Consider the following 16,402-nt stretch of genomic DNA (forward strand, 5'->3'; position numbering starts at 1 on the left):
CCCTCATCTAAACCTTGTCCGTTATTCTCGTTGGGATTGTGGTCTCCTGCCTGATGGTCGCCGTGGGCGTGGCCTCCGACAGCCCAACCGCAGGAGCAGGTGCACCATTCACCTCCACAGGCGTAGCAGAACTCATATGAACATAGACACCTACACCCCCGTCATGATACTGGTCAGTGCCACGATTTCCACTGGTCGGGGAATGTCGATGTATAAAAGGAAGAAGGAGACGAAGGCGAGGAGGACTAGGAGAAGAAGAAAAAGAAGAAGAAGAAACAGGATATGTTTGGGAGTTTTACGTTATATGGTTGCATCCATAAATACGGTCGATGATCCGACCGCAGCGACTACACTCGGCCCAGCCCTGCTCGCGAGCCAGAGCCTGAACGGCTTCGGCGTCGCTTTCCTCGGCGGCGGTGCGCGGAGCGTCGACCACTGCCTGCTGCTCCTGGAGTCTTTGGTCGTGTCGTTGGATGAGGACGGGCCCGACGAGTGCCTGGACAATCAGGCGGTCCATGTCTATGGGGAGATGGCAGCAGCTGGCTGGGAAGGTTCCACCATGCAGGCTTGCCCCAACGAGAGCCGTAAGACATTCGCTGCAGTAGTAGCAGTCACATCCCAACTTTACGTATGGGCAAGCGACCCAGTCTATACAACCGCTACAAAGAAATTGAGGGCGATTCGCGACGGCGGCAGGCGCGGCGTTGTTTGTCGACGAAGCCATGATCCCGGTCTGGCCGGCGTTGGTCGATTGTGCGTTTTTGGATGACAAATTGCGATTTGATCTTCTTGCTATTCAATGGACCTTTCAGCTGATATGATGTGGCTGGACTTGTCGATGGTGTTGCGGTTGCTTTCTTCTCGGAGTGGTGTTCTTGATGTTGATGGGAGAAAAGTTGAAGGGAAAGGGCAAATTAAGATCTCAGTCGACGGGGTGATTTGTTGGGAAGAAGAATTGACGACGACGAGCCCTTAGCGAGTCTCGGGTTAGAAGTGCTCAAGTTTTATTCGACTTCGGCGCGTTGATTTACCTTTGGCACCTCCCGGGTGTACTCGATTCCGCAACTGCTTTCAAGGTCATCGGACAGCCCCGGGTCTGGGTGACGATACCCCTCGTGGGCCTCAGGTCAGAGCTTAAGTCGTGCTTGACCCCCGGGTGTGTACCTGCTTTTAGGACTGCCTCTTCTTTCACTTCGGAGAGGTCTGCTTCCAAGGCATCTGAATCGCCGACAAGCTTTTTGTTTTGCAATGTGGCCCAGTACTGCTCCAAGCAACGATCATGCTCGACTTTACTCTGCGTTACCGTTGCCATAATACACACAACTTCAAGTAGACCGCATCATTAATACAAGTAAGAGTCATAAGATACCGAGACTAGAAGAAACCAATGGCGGACGATGCGACTTACTACATCTGAGAAAAGGAAAAGAATAAAAAAAGACAAGAGCAATAGGGTTGCTTTATAATCCAAGGCGATGCGTGCAAAAGACACACGTACCCTAACGTGATGTTGGCTCGAACTACGTGCGTAGATCAACTCATGTACAGAAGAAATATTTTACACTTATAAGCCTGTAAAGTTTGACAATAACACGATGAAAACAGACACCACAGTCACAGCCAGCACTCATTAGTCTAGTTTGCTGTCAAATGACCAAGCCGTATACAATCAACCCATGGCTCGCTCGGTAGGAGAAGGAAAAAACAAGACGGGATGGCAACAGTCGAGTCGTCATGTAGCTGTGAGGAGGGAACGGATGAGTCACTTCACACTTGGTTTTCGTAACACATGTCGAGAATACCCTTGGCTCTTTCCTGTACACATACGGTATGTTTCCTAGGTAAAATTAGGGGTACGAAACTCGATTCACCCTGAGGAGGCATGCTAGGAGAGATTACGAAGCCCTTTCCAAACAAAGAGATGGCTGAGGACACCAGTGTATAGTCAAGACAGCGGCATACAACGTATATGCCACTCATGATTGAAGTGATTGAAGCTCAAGGGACACTCATCGTTACAGATGCATAACATATTGAGTCACAAGCATAGGATGAAGGGGGGATACTACAGGTTACTGGAGAGCGCCGGAGTATTGAACCATGCAGTCACCATCCGCGTACTTGAGGCCGCAGGCTAGATGCCGCCCATCGGTTCGCCGCATATTCTACCACAACAAGCTCTTAGCCTCGAGAGACCTGCGCAATATGACAATCTTACTTATTTTGCTTCATTCGGAGGTAGCAAAATGTAAACAACCATGTGCAACGCCATCCTCCGATCGAGCATCAGCATCTCCCGAGAATACTTGCGTAACGTCCTTTATATGCAGCCCAATACCGTGCCAAACCTGCCCATGACCCATCCATCCCAAAGAACGCCGGCGCTATGATCAAACTCTCTCTCTTGCTCTCGCTGCTCTAGCGACAAGGCCGATTTAAAAACATATGTCGTACTAATACAAGGGCCTCGGAATAACAATGTAAGCATGTGGCGTCGACATGTCTCATCATCTCACTGCCCCGGCGACCGCATCCCTCACGTTTGTTTCGGACGGTGGTGACCAAGGTCGCAACTGCAGTGGGTACCCTGCTGCGACAAGCACTTTCTCGTCAATACCCCCATAAAGGCTCACGATGTTGGTTGCGGGCCCGCCAAAGAGTAAATCCACAATCATGCGCACGTGATATGGCTTGCTCATGACAACATCGAAGCCTGCATCTGTGTACCGAGAGCTGAGCGTCGCGGCTCCGGGCGCCGAAGCTCCAACCAGGATCGCCCGGCGCGTCGGCCGCTTATGAGAGCATTTCCGATCTGCATTGTCCGGGTGCATCGATTCTTCCTCAAAGGCGCGAATCTCGCGTGCGGCATCAAACCCATTCAGAACGGGCATCGATGAGTCTGATGACACTATTAGTTGGTGATGCTGTGAGATGTATACCTCATCTTCTATACCGCGAGCTTGGGTGTGGAGTTGCGAGCTGTGGAAGCATGAAAGGGACACAAAAGAGGATGACACTTACCCATCAGGATACAGCGGAAACGCTCTGGGTCTGATTTGTACATTTCCACAGCTTCCCGTCCGTTGGAAGCAACCTCACAGGGCTGTCCGTATTTTTCGCATAGTTTGCCGATAAGCTGTCCCAAGTACACCCATGTTAGCCAGTCTGTCCTTCCACGACCGGTATACCACCACACATATAATTAATCAGAACTTATGAACAGTGCTACCATACCTTTTGGTTCACGCGATTATCGTCGACACAAAGCAGGGTGTAGGCGCCCTTGGCCACGGGGGGCGCAGGCTGCCTGCGCGCCGTCGAAGACCTGGTGGAGGAGCTGGCGCGAGATGGGGGTAATATTATAGGTGGTAAGTATTCATACTCTTCTTCATCGTCATCCGGCTGACCGAAGGGGTTCACCGGAGCCGTAGTGAAGGGGCTTAGGTAGAGCGACGGCGCCGGCAATGGAATGGCAATGGAGGAGAAGCCGGGTGGGGGTAAGAGGCCAAGGCTCGTAGCAGCTACGAGCAACGGGTGGTCGTCGGGGCGTTGCATCGTCATGCCCGGCAGTTTATTAAGAAGGTAGGTTAGAAGTAAAAAAGATTAAAAGAACACAGAGAAAGGGCTTTGGTGATAGTGTTTATTGTCCCAATGTTCTTTTTCCTTTTGGTTGCAGGTACTTGTTTGAAGAGTCAGGCGGATACAGGGCACGAGGTAGAGAGGTAGGAGTTTGGCCGAGAAGAATCAATCGGGCCCCTCAGAAGCTGCTGAGATGGTATGGGAGGTGCATGCAACCATGTTCCCAGTTGGACGAGAGTTTACAGCAAGATGGGGCGGACAGAGGGGGATCTCGAAGCTCACGAAGAGCAGGGAAAGGCCGACTTGGAGGTCAGCAGTGAGCAGAGTAGTAGATTGGAAGCCGTAGTAGTAGCACGTGCCGCCTAAATTAGGTCAGGCGAGGAGGAGAACAATGAGGAGTACCACAGCAGCAGCCGGAATGGAACAGGAACAGGAATAGGAACAGGAACAGAAGGGAGTTGTGGACTGAATTGCCGACAGTGCGAGCACCACTTGACCTCACGGGACTTTTTTTTGGCATTGGATTTCAGGGTCCAGTTAGTTGCGAAAGGGGACCTTACCGTTTCTTATTTGTTCTTATTTGGAGGCTGCCCATGCCCACTTGGGCCAACCACGGACCCTGCAGGAGGTGGTGGGAAATGCCGATCGCTACGTCACCCCTACGGAAGCCCTGTCTCCAGAAGCCCCCAGCCAATTACAAGCCCCCGGCCAACGGTGACAGTCCACCACTGCCCAATTAGACTCTGCGCCCAACTGGGGCCTGCCCGGTAGAGCTTGCGAAGCGAAAGTTGAGAAAACGAGTAAAGCAGACGAACGACAGGGCTGATTAGCCCAATCATGGTCCCGAGTCAGGCCGTGTCAGTAGCGCCCTTCACAACCTGATTCAATATACTACATAACCGACCACCGGAGTTACTTTCACTTTCTCAAACCCCACAAAGAAGTAGGCAAGTAGTTAGTTTGTATCGTGATTCTCAAAGCAATTGCTATCCGTACAGGTCTAACCGCCTTTCGGTCAATTGATCATGTCCTTCCCCGAAACGCCGTGCGTAATGCATGCCATTACCAAATACCATGATGGTCATGATTGTATCTCATGATATTAGGATACATACCATCAGAATCTAGTTGTTGTTATTGTGGTTTCCCGTGCCCCGGTCTCCTGCCCATCCTATCGGGCAACAGCTGCACTCAAAACCTGGGTGCGGAAGAAGCCGCCCTTTGTTCGCTCAATCACCTGCTGGTACACGCTGCTCGGGGGGTGGTTCATCACAACTGTGCCTTCCTTGTAATCGATCTTGGCATCCACTCGGGTGTCGCGGATGAGGTTAACAATCCACTTCTCGCCCTCGTCCTGGTCCAGGCCCAGGCGTGTGCTCAGATCCTTGATATCGATACGCGAGTGGATCTTGCAGTAGCTCTCCGAGATCAGGTGGCGCGCCGCATCGAGGAACGAGTCGGCGGCAGAGAAGAGGAAGAAATCGGCCCGAAGGAGCTCGTCGGCGAGCGACAGCTGGCGCTGGGCCTCCTCGAAGTCAAAGTCGATGTAGAGGGCCCGCACAAAGTCGGTGACCGGGTCGCTGTACTCGTAGGCTTCCTGCTTGACAATGCGCACAATGTCCTTCAGCTGCTTCTGGTGCTGGCCCGAGTTACGCGTCCGTCCGCGACCAGTAATGACGGCAGCGGCCAAGTATCTCAGGACCCACGGGCAGCTGGTCTGGATGGTGTTGATGAAAGGGGGGCTGAAGAAGAGGTCCAGGATGGTGTCGCGCGAGCCCTCATCGTTGAACAGGGGGAACAGGGCCCAGTGGATGAGCCAGCTGCGGCTCTTGAGCTGGGCCAGGGGGTTGTTGAAGAGCTTGGAGTCAATGCTCTCCTTGACCTTGGTCAGCTCCTCGACAGCGCCCTCCCAGTTTGTGATGAGGATCTCGGAAGCAAGCTTTCCCCAGGTGGCGGCGGCGACTTTGTCGTTATCGGTCGACAGCACACGGAACTGGTACAGCAGCTCGGCGGCAGCGCCGTAGTTGCCGCAGCTGTACTGGAAGTTGCCAAACTCGTAAAGGGCGTTCACCATGTCAATCGTGACCTAAACCTCTCGCATTAGCACCTCTCGGTTCTTGATTCGCGAGTCGTGATTTGTGGCATACCTCGTGCTCCTTCTTCAAGAACTCCAAGTTGGCAACCTTGTCGCTGCGCAGGTTGTTGACAACCTCCTCACGTCCCAGAAGATCGGTAATCTTGCTGGTGTCCTCCTCAAACTGCGACAGGCGAGTCAAGACCTTCTGGCGCATGTCGTTGAACTCGGCGGGGGCTTCGTCCAAGTCCTCGAGCTCGGCCTTCAGGTTTCCGACAAAATCGGTCATGTTGGTGGTCTTGAGCAGCTCATATTTGGCCTTTATGATCTCGCGGGCCTTGGTATCGTCGTCTTCGGGGATCTGACCAGTGGCAAACTCGAGCAGGGGAAATATCATGTGTCGGTCAAGGTGACCGACGAGCTTCGGCATCAAATCGTATTCGGCCATATTGTCGGTGTCCGGATGTTCGGTTTGACGGTATTCTTGCGGGTGGATTGAGGCCGTGATACACCGTTGCCCGAAATTCTCTACAGTCAGGAAACTGAACTTGGCGAATTGAGGGGCACGGGGCGAAGCGATTTTGCACACAAAGTTGAGAAATGCTCTATTTGGTGGGGCTGGCCGTGTCGCAGCAACCTTTTTTTGGGCGGAGACAGGTCGGAGGGCGAGTCAACCCGAAAATCTGCCGTTGAGTCAGCAGCCTCCACCTCCTCTTCCTACTGGATGCGCCTGCAAAATGGGGTGTCCACTTTACTACAGGCGCAGTGGCCCCTGCTTTCTCCATGATTCTCTCCAAAGGCTGCCGCTGGAAAAGTTCAGGCGGCTTGATTGAATTCGTACGACCCGGACACAGAGATCTCGGCAAGTCAACAACCACCCTCTCCGCCATCACCATGTCCTGGCGAACTCTCACTCTCGCTCCGCTGCGGGCGGCGACAACCGTCCGGCTACCATTCGCCGCGCGCAATACCATACCCAGTTGCGCTCGTTCCCTGACAACCGCCACCATCCAGACACCATCGCAGGCACCCATAGCCACCACATCTTCCGAGCCGAGCAGCGCAGCCGCAACGCAGCCGCCGCGTCCGGTACCGAACTTGCCGTATTTCGTTGGACGAACCCACCTGAACAGCCTGCCGGTATACCATCGCCTGACTCAGGGAACCCGCCATACCACTGTATTGAAGAAGGCAGAGGGAAGCCTTCAGGCACTGAAACAAGATATAGCGCAGGCTCTGAATTTGTCAGGCAAAGATGTGAGAGTTGGTTCTGTGACGGGCCATATAGTAATAAAGGTAAGTGTGCGACTTGCCCCTCGACATCTGGCCATGCTCCTGGAATACTTGTGATGGATTACATGAGTATCAGCCTCAGGAGTCGAGCCATAGCACAAGGGATCCTATTCACCAGACCTGTATCTAACAAATATCAGGGCCACAAAAAGGACGAAGTCAAAGCCTTTATCCATTCCTTGGGCTTCTAAGAGGCCGGAAAGAGGCCGAAGACAGGCGGAGACGAAAGTGGTCGACAACCCGGTGCACGCCAAGAGAGAGAGAGAGAGAGTTGGAAAGCCCAACAGCGAGTTAGCTGTCGCTCCAGTACCACAGGCCCATCTCGCATCGCGTACCCGGAACAATCTTGGAGATAACTCCGTGTATCATTTACCATGTGTATAACCAATCAGCGATCGCGCAGCCGGTGATCGATCGTGTACAGACCTGTACAAAAGCAATAGACACAAGAAATGTTCTTACCAACATGCTGGGCGAACACCCGTTCCATGCCAGCGTGGGCCATTCCCTCTGATACCCCCCCTGCTGTTCCTATGAAACCAATCGCTATTGCAAATCTGATGGAAAGCCGGCCCGAGCTACTAGGCAGAGTGGAGGCTACTTTCGGCCATCTTCGGTTCCGCAAGCGGGGCCCGGATTCCGGAGCTGGGGAGGGAGGGTCGGATGTTTGCGTATTCTTGATGTCTACCTAGTGGTACGCCTCCCAATCTTGGCACGTCGCAGCCGCAGTTTAATAATACTTCTATTAAACCACCAAGCCTATGTAGTTGTTCTTTTACATATCGAACTTTTTCTGGTTCCATATACGTCATTGTTTCGATTCAAAGCAATTAGGCCAAGTCTATAAGGGAACTGGCAAGAGAGCGGCACATGCAAACTGAAGGTGCTAATTTCGCTTTCTCGTTCTCCAACCGCATCATGGCCTCCTTCATCCATTTGAACCCCGTGGCGCGGGATTACACTTTCAAGGCACCCCGCGGCGTGGAAAGAGGCACCGACGAGTCCACCGTCCTCGCCTTCCACCAGTCCCTCCCCTCCTACAACGAGACAACCCTGCACACGCTGCCCTCCCTCGCCGCGTCGCTGGGGCTGTCCCACGTGTTGGTCAAAGATGAGTCGGATCGCTTCGGCCTGCCCGCCTTCAAGATCCTCGGCGCGTCCTGGGCTGTATACCGCGCCGTGCTGTCGGCCCTGGAAGCCAACGAGGAGCAGAATGTGACCACGGCCGCCACGATGTCCGTCGCCGACCTCGGGTCCGCCGCGCGGGACCGCGGCCTCCGCATCGTCACGAGCACCGAGGGCAACTGCGGCCGCGCCGTCGCGCGCATGGCCAAGTACCTCGGCCTGCCCGTGCGCGTCTCCGTGCCGGGGTACATGAACGAGGGCACGCGGCAGAAGATCCGCAGCGAGGGCGCCGAGGTCCTCGTCGTCAAGGGCAGCTACGAGGACACCATCCCCGTCATCCGCAAGGATGCTGAGGAGAGGGAAGGGAGCGTGTTGGTGCTCGACGTTGGCCTCGAGGGATACGAGGTTGTACCTAAGGTATGTAATGGCGATGATTATGATGAGGGAAAGTTGGGGTTTTTCTCTTCTTTTCCCATAGTCGAAGAAAATGTCAACGCGCACAGCGGCCTAGCGGAACGAGACTACTGATATGAAGCTATAGTACTTCGTAGAAGGCTACAGCAGCATGCTCGCCGAGTCCGAGAAACAGGTCCCTGAGCTCACGGGTGGCAAGCCGGCGACACACGCCATCGTGCCATGCGGTGCGGGCTCCATAGCCCAGGCGGTGGTGCAGCACTACAAAGGGGCTGAACGCCAGAAACAGCACGGGAGCGCGACGGTGATCGCGGTGGAGGCCACCACGGCGGCGTGTCTCAAAGCATCTCTCGAAGCTGGTGAGTCTACAGACGTGACGACCACCGACACCATCATGAACGGCATGAACTGCGGCACCCTGTCCACACTGGCCTGGCCAGTTTTAAGCGAAGGAGTGGACGCGAGCGTCGTCGTGACCGACCAGGAATCCCATTCGGCCGTGGAGGAACTGAAGAGTAGCGGCACCATGGCTGGGCCCTGTGGCGCGGCTACACTTGCCGCGCTGAGACGGGTGTGTGTAGATTCCCGCGCCAGATCTGAGCTCGCTCTGGGACCCGAGTCTATTGTTGTGCTCCATTGCACCGAAGGTACTAGAGACTATCCGGTCCCCTCCTAGTGCTCACAGCATGCAGCCTATAGACTGGCTTCAGGGTTGGATCCAACCCCCTATTTCTGAACAGTTATCATTGATTATTGAAACCCAATGACACGTGTATGGCATGCGAGCCCAACTCATGACATTGCCTAGGCTCATTCAAACGCGCATCGCTGTGAACCTGTATAGACGCATGCATGCCCTTCGACGAGAGCCTTGTTGTGGTGGCCAATCGGAAGTCTCGCCAATGATGGCGTTACACTCGAGTAACCATGGCGACAGCAACATAGAGCAGCGGGTGGCGGCGTGATTTGCTGAAGATTGCATGATGTGTCAAAAATATGTGGCTGTCATGCGGGACATCAAAGCCGTTTTGGGTGTCTTGCCTTATTGTCATGTATGGTTTGCTGCATGTCACTCCAATTGGAGAGCAACAATCATGGGAAGTCACACCGGGACAGCGCATCCAAGCCTCGAATCCAAGCAATCGTCTACGGCTCGATGACGCCTCGGCCCGGTCGTGGGCCTCCGGCATAATACGTAGCGAGTGCTCGAAATATCTTGGAGTTTGTGAATTCTTAGATTTTTGAATGAATGTTGATTCTGGGCCCGTGATGTCGACTTCGCCCCACTCACCCCAGTATGTAGTCACTGAGGGGATGAGAAGATGTTATCCAAAAGCCATAGCCACTCTCTAACACATATAAAACTATCTAAAGATGGCTATCATGGCCTATGGAGTTGAAACGATTTCGGCACAGCCTTCTCGGCTGACTATACCAACTTTAGCTATTCGGCAGCCTAGTTTGGTCACTCTGATCATCACCAGACCGACTTTGACCAGCACTACCACCATATCACTTGGGAACGATGAGTCGGACTCCACCACTGCAACTCCACTAGCCGAGACCTCGGCCGGCACTGCCCCTGCCCCTGCTGGGGAATCTGGCGGCATATCGACCACGGGTGTCGTGATACTGGGCTTGGTCCTGGGTCTCTCATGCCTTTCGCTCCTCCTGTATTTCCTGTGTCGCGGTAGGTGCCGTTCTGGCAGCACCAAAGAGGATTCGAGCGCATCGTCGCATCATTCACCCCAAAAACCCCGTGGTGGATATGGTGGATATCGTAAAACCCGCGGGCCTCGTGGTCACCGCGGCTTCCAGGGGCCGCCTGTGAGATACCCCCTTGACCTTTCTCTTGTTATACTAGGTAAACTGAATTGCGGTAGGGAGTTGGAATTCAAGGACCTCAGGGGATACCAGGTCCTCCAGGTGACCCAGGAATCCCGGGTACTCAGGGCCCTCCAGGTGAACCAGGGATGCATGGGTCTGCAGGTCGTAAGTCATAGCTCATCATCACGGTGAAACCTGTCGTGATTGAATTGCTTATTTCAATTGTGTTGTAGCTCGAGGCGAACCTGGTCCATCCGGACCTGCTGGCGCCCCTGGTACGTTTGCCCTTTTACTTTGAGAAACACTCCCTTGTGATGAAGAACCCGTCAGCTCACTGTGCGTAGGAGAACCCGGCCCATCGGGGCCACAAGGACAGCCTGGCCCATTGGGACCACAAGGACGAGTCGGGCCTCTTGGTGCAGACGGACAAACAGGCCAACAGGGGTAAGTGGATTGCAATCCGGCCAAGTGCTATTGTGGTATCTGGAAACTGGGTTAACATGCTCCTTATCACAGACCTGCTGGACCACCAGGAAAAGACGGAAGAGACGGCCGTGATGGTCGCCCTGGACCCGAGGGTCAATCAGGAACACCTGGGTACGCGAAATGATCGTCTTTCTGTGTGTACTATCACTAATCAGGATGCTCGAAGACGTGAGGGCGCGCCGGGTCCACAAGGGATTCCCGGACCGTCTGGATCGTCTGGATCGCCTGGACCACCTGGATCACCTGGACTGCAGGGGCCTGAAGGTCCTGAAGGTCCTGAAGGTCCTGAAGGTCCTGAAGGGCCAGGTGGCCCGCCTGGTCGTCCTGGTGAACAAGGTCTCAGTGGCCGTGGCCGTCCGGGACCAAGGTAAGTAACTTCATTTTTCTTTTCCATCCACCAAGCCAAGGGTGCTGAGACTGACGAGCGACTAGGGGCGATCGGGGGCCAAGAGGACTTACAGGTGATCAGGGGCTAAGAGGGGACGGAGGTCCCCGAGGCGACCCTGGTCGAGGGGGGCACTGGTGTGGGACGCGTCCATGTAATGGAGATTGTGGTTATGATGAATAGTTGAAGCGATGGTGCCTGCCAGCTCAAGTTCGAGAGAGCCCTGTGATAGCAGCTCATCGGTCAATTTTGACCAGGATGATGGTCTCTTGTCGATGTAAGATCTACGTGTGTATGTTATTTCGACTGTACTTACTGTGTATTGGGATTAAGGGAACATACCGGCAGCCATGCAAAAGGCTGATACATTGGGTACTGTGACATGGGAACAAACCCACACGAACAAACATTTCGAGTATAATCTCGTTGAATCCTGAACATTCTTTCAGGGTCCGAGCCAGTCTTCAATATGTGGGCGCCCAGGCCACGTGGAGTTGGCTTCGAAAACGTTGAAAGGATTCCAGGCAATCGGTCGAATACTTCCGTAGAACCACTTGCCTCCCCCGATCGCTACTTCTCCATCCCTGAAGTCCCATGACGACCTAGCCATCACGCTAGCTGGGTCGAGACTCATACCATCAGCTGTCTCAGGCTGGGTTCTCCATGCTAGGAGCGTATGGTCCTTAGTGCTTTTCAATATCTCTTCCTGCAGCCTCTGGAAATCCTTCGATCCTTCGCCGTATATCAACGGCATATGGACATTGAACAGACCGAGTAAGCTGTAAGCCATGTCCTCTTCTCGTGTCGTGAGTCGATAAGCTACCCATGACATCCGCATAGCTACAGTATAGCGATTAGGGTTGAAGCACCCAAAAAGTGCTATAGACTGGATGCCTGTCACTGTGGAGATGACATGGCGCAGATCTTGTTTCGAACTGAGCTCTTCCCAGTCTTCGTTGTAAAACTCCAGATGCAGTGACCCTAACAGCTCCTAAGATTTGAGTACGGTTCAGTGCCTGCCCATGCTGGCTGGAATAACGGTTGGCAGGATAGCTCTTGTTAAAGGGCGTATCAAACCCCTTGTATATTATAGATTGTTGGAGTAAAATACTAACCTGTAAATCCCACCCCCGGGTGAACCAGCGCGACTCCTTGATATCGGCTACTTCATGTACGTCTTCAAGATAGGCATAGCACACATGGGACTCCCCGTACCACTCGTACATAGAATAGATCGACTCTGATATTTCGGCACTGCTCAGCTTGTCGATACAGCAGGTGTCAGCCCATGCCCACCCATAGCCATTGTGACGAGCTACTTCGCAAAAACGCTTGATCTTGATGTAGCCCTTCTTCAAGGGTGTCTCGGGGCTTGGCGCCTGCAACTCCTGGAATGTGACTTCGTCTTCGTCGATACCCCAAGTATGGGAAATAATGGCGTACTGAGGCATCTTGGTGTTGAAGGTCCTGAGCTTCAGTGTGCTCGTGTCCAAGAGCCGTATCTTACGACTAGCTGATCTTCTGAGATACTGTGTTTCGGTATATTGACGAAAGGAAGATCTGCACATAGGAAGGGACGCGTGTGTTCTCAAGGCCAACACGAGTAGGACAATGTAAAGGTTATCGTGGGACGGCCAGATTTGTCGAGACTCGAGTACAAGGGGGGGAACGGTGGCGAGTCCTTTCCATCCAAACCCTGGTTGGTCAGACGCCTCCGCGTCGCGAAATAAGCGAGACAAGAAATAGCCCCCAACAAACATGCTACTCCGGAATAGCCACAAACAATAAGGGAGGTACTATAGGGTCCAATTGAACAGGCCGCGAAGCCTAATTGAAAGACGTGGGCAATTGTGATGATAACGTCCAGAAAGGGGCAAATGTTCAGACCACTTGAAGGCTTTGGAAACCGATGCACTGTCCTTGGACTAAGTTATAATTTGGGTGCACGGTGTTACGCAGTTCGAGCACAAAGGCTTAATTGCTAAACTAACTGGAGAAGATGAACGAGCTCACGTATCTAGAGGGGCGCAAGTCCAAGTCGGTCCTTGAAGAGTCCAAATGCCCAGCTTATATCTTCAGCTTCCACAATTTCCTTCCCTTGCTATCACGCCCAGCATCCAAGACCTCCCCGGCCGCAGAGTCGTCCATCGTGACGGCGCGCTCTTCTCCGACAGGGAGCACCACAGTGATGCCGTTCTTGACCCACAGCGGCTCGAACTCGCCCTGCTTTTTCATGCTCACGCCCACCTGGATCTCGTCGGGCGAGGAGGTGCTGTACCTTATCTCGAAGGTGCAGAGGTCACTCTTCTCCACGCGGCTCGTGCCGTCGTCTTCGAACCACTGGTTGGTGAAGGTCTGGGTGTTCGCATGCGTACCATTGCCGTTAGATGAAGGGGCGGCGGCGACATCACTCGGCAGGTTCGCATCATGAACAACCGGCGGCGGGAAGATCTCGACGCCGCGCCAGTCGTCTTTGGCGATATTCGGAAACTCCGGGTCGTCTCCAGCGAGGCAGGTGGTCGGCGTCGGCTTACCCACAGGAATGGCCGAGCCGATGCGCGCGAGTACTGGAATGGACGTATACCACGTGGAATCGATGTCGTGCCACTTTCCAGACTCGAACCGTTGGTAGGGTGCGGAGAGGTTCAGGAAACCCGGGTCATCGGCATTCTTACGAGGCAAGTAAACCCGGGCAGAGATGACACCGGGCTCATACACGCCAGCCACAAGCATGGAATCTCCGAACCAGTACTGAGAGTCACCCCTGAGCAATTCTTTAGACCACACGTTAGAGTCTGACTCATAACCCCATCCCGTCCATCGTTGCGGGGGAGTTGCGTCCTGGTGAGATCTCAGCATCTGCGAGTAAGTGTGGGGAACAAGCTCATAGCGCCGTTTTATAGCGGCTCGAATGATCGGGGCAACAGAAGGGTATTGCCAAGGCTCGATGACTTCGCCAATCAGGTTGTCGGAGGGGTTGGTCTTGTAGCAGTTGATGGTAAAGCGAGGAGAGTGAATGCCAAGCTGGATCCAGCGCACAAGATGCTCAGGGGATGGCTGGGGCCCTTCGAACCCTCCAATGTCATGACCATAGCACTGATATCAGGTTAGCATATGAAGCGCAGTATTATAACCCCCAGCCAATTCTGCGTACCTGTAAAAGAGAGAACCCGGCATTGAGTGCCAGGGCATTCGCTCCTTTCATGCCTTCCCAACTAGTGACGTTGTCACCACTCCAGGAGCTAGCACAATATTTCATGGTACCGGCAGTTGCACTACGTGTCAATACGAAAGGACGAACGTCAGGCTCGGCTTCGAGAGTAGCATCGTGTGAGCTTTTGCCCATCAGCTCCGTGTGGAGGGCACGACCCCAAAAGCCAATGTTGTGGCGCTTCTCCTTTCGGCACATCAATGGTCTCCAGAGCACACTGCCAATCATCGTTGGGGATGTTGTACTCGTTGTTGTCGTTCCACATCGCGTCAATGCCGACATCTTTGAGAGCCTTGACCCCGTTATACCACCAGTCATAGCCAGCCTTGGATGTGAAGTCGATATGGCTGCCCTCTCCGCTCTCACCACCGCCGGCACTCCACAGCCTAGCAACTGCTGCTTTGTTCGTAACGGGGTCCTTGAAAAGCCGCCAGCTTTCGATAGCTCGGGATAGCCCGGATGATTTGCCAAGACATAAGGCTTGACATTTGCTAACAGTCGTACCCCGTGCTCGTGGCACTCCCTGGTGAAAGCTCTGGGATCAGGAAACCTGTGGCGGTTCCAAGTAAAGACGTTCCTTGTTTTAGGCTCTTTCTCTGCCACAGTGTAACCTGAACTCATCTGGAAGGCAGAGCAAGGCATGTCGTACTTCTCGCAGTTCTTGATGAAGCCCATGATGGCGTCGCAAGCCCGGGGGGAGTCCTCCATGCTATACTTCATACCACCTCCTACGTAGCCCATCATGTATCTCGGCATCAGCAACGGAAACCCCGCTAGTTCCGCATATGAGCGTACAACCTCGGCCACAGTACTTCCTGCAATGAGGTATTCTTCCAGTCCTCCATGTGCTTGCCTGTAAACCTTGAAATGGCCCCACATGCCATCGATCTCGGAGCCAACAGACCAGGTCCCTCGAGCATGAGACGTCGAGAACATGCCGATGCACCCAGATGGAGTAACATTGATCAGAAGCGGGATGTGCTTATACAGCGGATCTGTACGATAAGCATCGTACCCGAAAGTGTCTGATGCCGAGATAATGAAACCGCGCCCGCTCAAGTCCATGGGACCGGCCTTCTCGCCGAGCCCAACATGCAGTGTATCCTGCTTGTACACTGAGTAGTGAGCGATCCCCGTAGCGTCCACGGCATACGAGCGGAAGTGAAGGTCTTTATGAAGGGGCTCTTGGACACCATCCAAGAAGAGTGAGACGACGGGCGAGTTAGACCAGTCCACTACCGCCTTGGTCTTGCCACATCTGATTTCCCGATTGCAACGGTCTAGGTCAGTAGTGACCTCGGGAGCAGAGCCAGCAAAATCCGGAGCTACACGTTGGACACTTGGGAAAGGGGGGACAGGGTGCTGGGGGGTCGTGAAGGTGGTTCGGAAGACATTGGGACGGATCGCTTCGAAGTGGAAAGTGCATGGATCCGAAGTGCCTCCGTCCCTAGATCGAAGTGAGATGGCCGAGGCTGGCTTCGATCCTGTCGTAGTATCCGAAGTCTTATCGAGCTCGTAGTGCTGAGCAACACGTTCATACTGATGCAACATGGTGTCGGATTCACGGGTGAGGCCGAGAAAACAGTTCAATCGGTTTGAAGGAAAGTAAACAGCCTATCACGGGGCTATGTATAGAGCAAACACAGGATACTTGGACCAAGTTAAGGGGGTGTTGATGGTTTTGTAGCTGGAGAGATTTTGAGTATCTCATGGAAACGTTCGTGAAGAGGGAAGAAGTTCGGGAACTTCAGCTACAGAGGAGGCGAAGGCGCCGGGAGTTCTTGTTAGCCGCGTTAGACCCGGGATCCAAGGACCAGCGGACAAGTTATTGAGTAATATCTACATGATAAGTGCAATACGAGGAGGTGTGAGGGGCTCGCTCATCGGAGCGCTCACGACGCAAGCTGGCGACAAAAGGGTCGCAACTGTGGGGACACCGGCGCGTTGACGGAGCCATCCCGCGGGATGTTGGCGGATGACGCCCCAAGGGGACGCCTCACGATGCTTA

General features: G+C 53.8%; 6 protein-coding genes across 6 annotated transcripts; 2 read left to right on the forward strand and 4 right to left on the reverse strand.

The window, feature by feature from the left end:
* Window positions 1-150: 150 nt before the first annotated feature.
* Window positions 151-517, reverse strand: PG994_014859 (uncharacterized protein; the record flags this gene model as incomplete). The annotated part of the gene is made up of 2 exons (XM_066866268.1): window positions 151-245; window positions 325-517. The coding sequence occupies 2 exons, from the start codon at window positions 515-517 to the stop codon at window positions 151-153; spliced, it is 288 nt and encodes a 95-aa protein (XP_066707944.1).
* Window positions 518-2,507: 1,990 nt separating this feature from the next.
* On the reverse strand, window positions 2,508-3,561 carry PG994_014860 (uncharacterized protein; the record flags this gene model as incomplete). The annotated part of the gene is made up of 3 exons (XM_066866269.1): window positions 2,508-2,899; window positions 3,022-3,103; window positions 3,235-3,561. 3 exons carry the CDS (start codon window positions 3,559-3,561, stop codon window positions 2,508-2,510), a joined length of 801 nt encoding a protein of 266 aa, XP_066707945.1.
* Window positions 3,562-4,750: 1,189 nt separating this feature from the next.
* Window positions 4,751-6,101, reverse strand: PG994_014861 (uncharacterized protein; the record flags this gene model as incomplete). Its single annotated transcript, XM_066866270.1, has 2 exons — window positions 4,751-5,665; window positions 5,727-6,101. The coding sequence occupies 2 exons, from the start codon at window positions 6,099-6,101 to the stop codon at window positions 4,751-4,753; spliced, it is 1,290 nt and encodes a 429-aa protein (XP_066707946.1).
* A 1,763-nt stretch (window positions 6,102-7,864) lies between these two features.
* Window positions 7,865-9,161, forward strand: PG994_014862 (uncharacterized protein; the record flags this gene model as incomplete). Its single annotated transcript, XM_066866271.1, has 2 exons — window positions 7,865-8,488; window positions 8,613-9,161. 2 exons carry the CDS (start codon window positions 7,865-7,867, stop codon window positions 9,159-9,161), a joined length of 1,173 nt encoding a protein of 390 aa, XP_066707947.1.
* A 698-nt stretch (window positions 9,162-9,859) lies between these two features.
* PG994_014863 (uncharacterized protein) lies at window positions 9,860-11,173 on the forward strand (the record flags this gene model as incomplete). The annotated part of the gene is made up of 5 exons (XM_066866272.1): window positions 9,860-10,477; window positions 10,546-10,587; window positions 10,657-10,756; window positions 10,829-10,909; window positions 10,965-11,173. The coding sequence occupies 5 exons, from the start codon at window positions 9,860-9,862 to the stop codon at window positions 11,171-11,173; spliced, it is 1,050 nt and encodes a 349-aa protein (XP_066707948.1).
* Window positions 11,174-13,250: 2,077 nt separating this feature from the next.
* PG994_014864 (Neutral alpha-glucosidase C) lies at window positions 13,251-15,945 on the reverse strand (the record flags this gene model as incomplete). Its single annotated transcript, XM_066866273.1, has 4 exons — window positions 13,251-14,279; window positions 14,338-14,518; window positions 14,613-14,812; window positions 14,899-15,945. 4 exons carry the CDS (start codon window positions 15,943-15,945, stop codon window positions 13,251-13,253), a joined length of 2,457 nt encoding a protein of 818 aa, XP_066707949.1.
* Between the last annotated feature and the right edge of the window lie 457 nt (window positions 15,946-16,402).

This window comes from Apiospora phragmitis, assembly GCF_038363925.1.
Source record: "Apiospora phragmitis strain CBS 135458 chromosome Unknown utg000014l:1.0-1827420.0:1.0-1829600.0, whole genome shotgun sequence".
Classification (NCBI taxonomy): domain Eukaryota; kingdom Fungi; phylum Ascomycota; class Sordariomycetes; order Amphisphaeriales; family Apiosporaceae; genus Apiospora; species Apiospora phragmitis.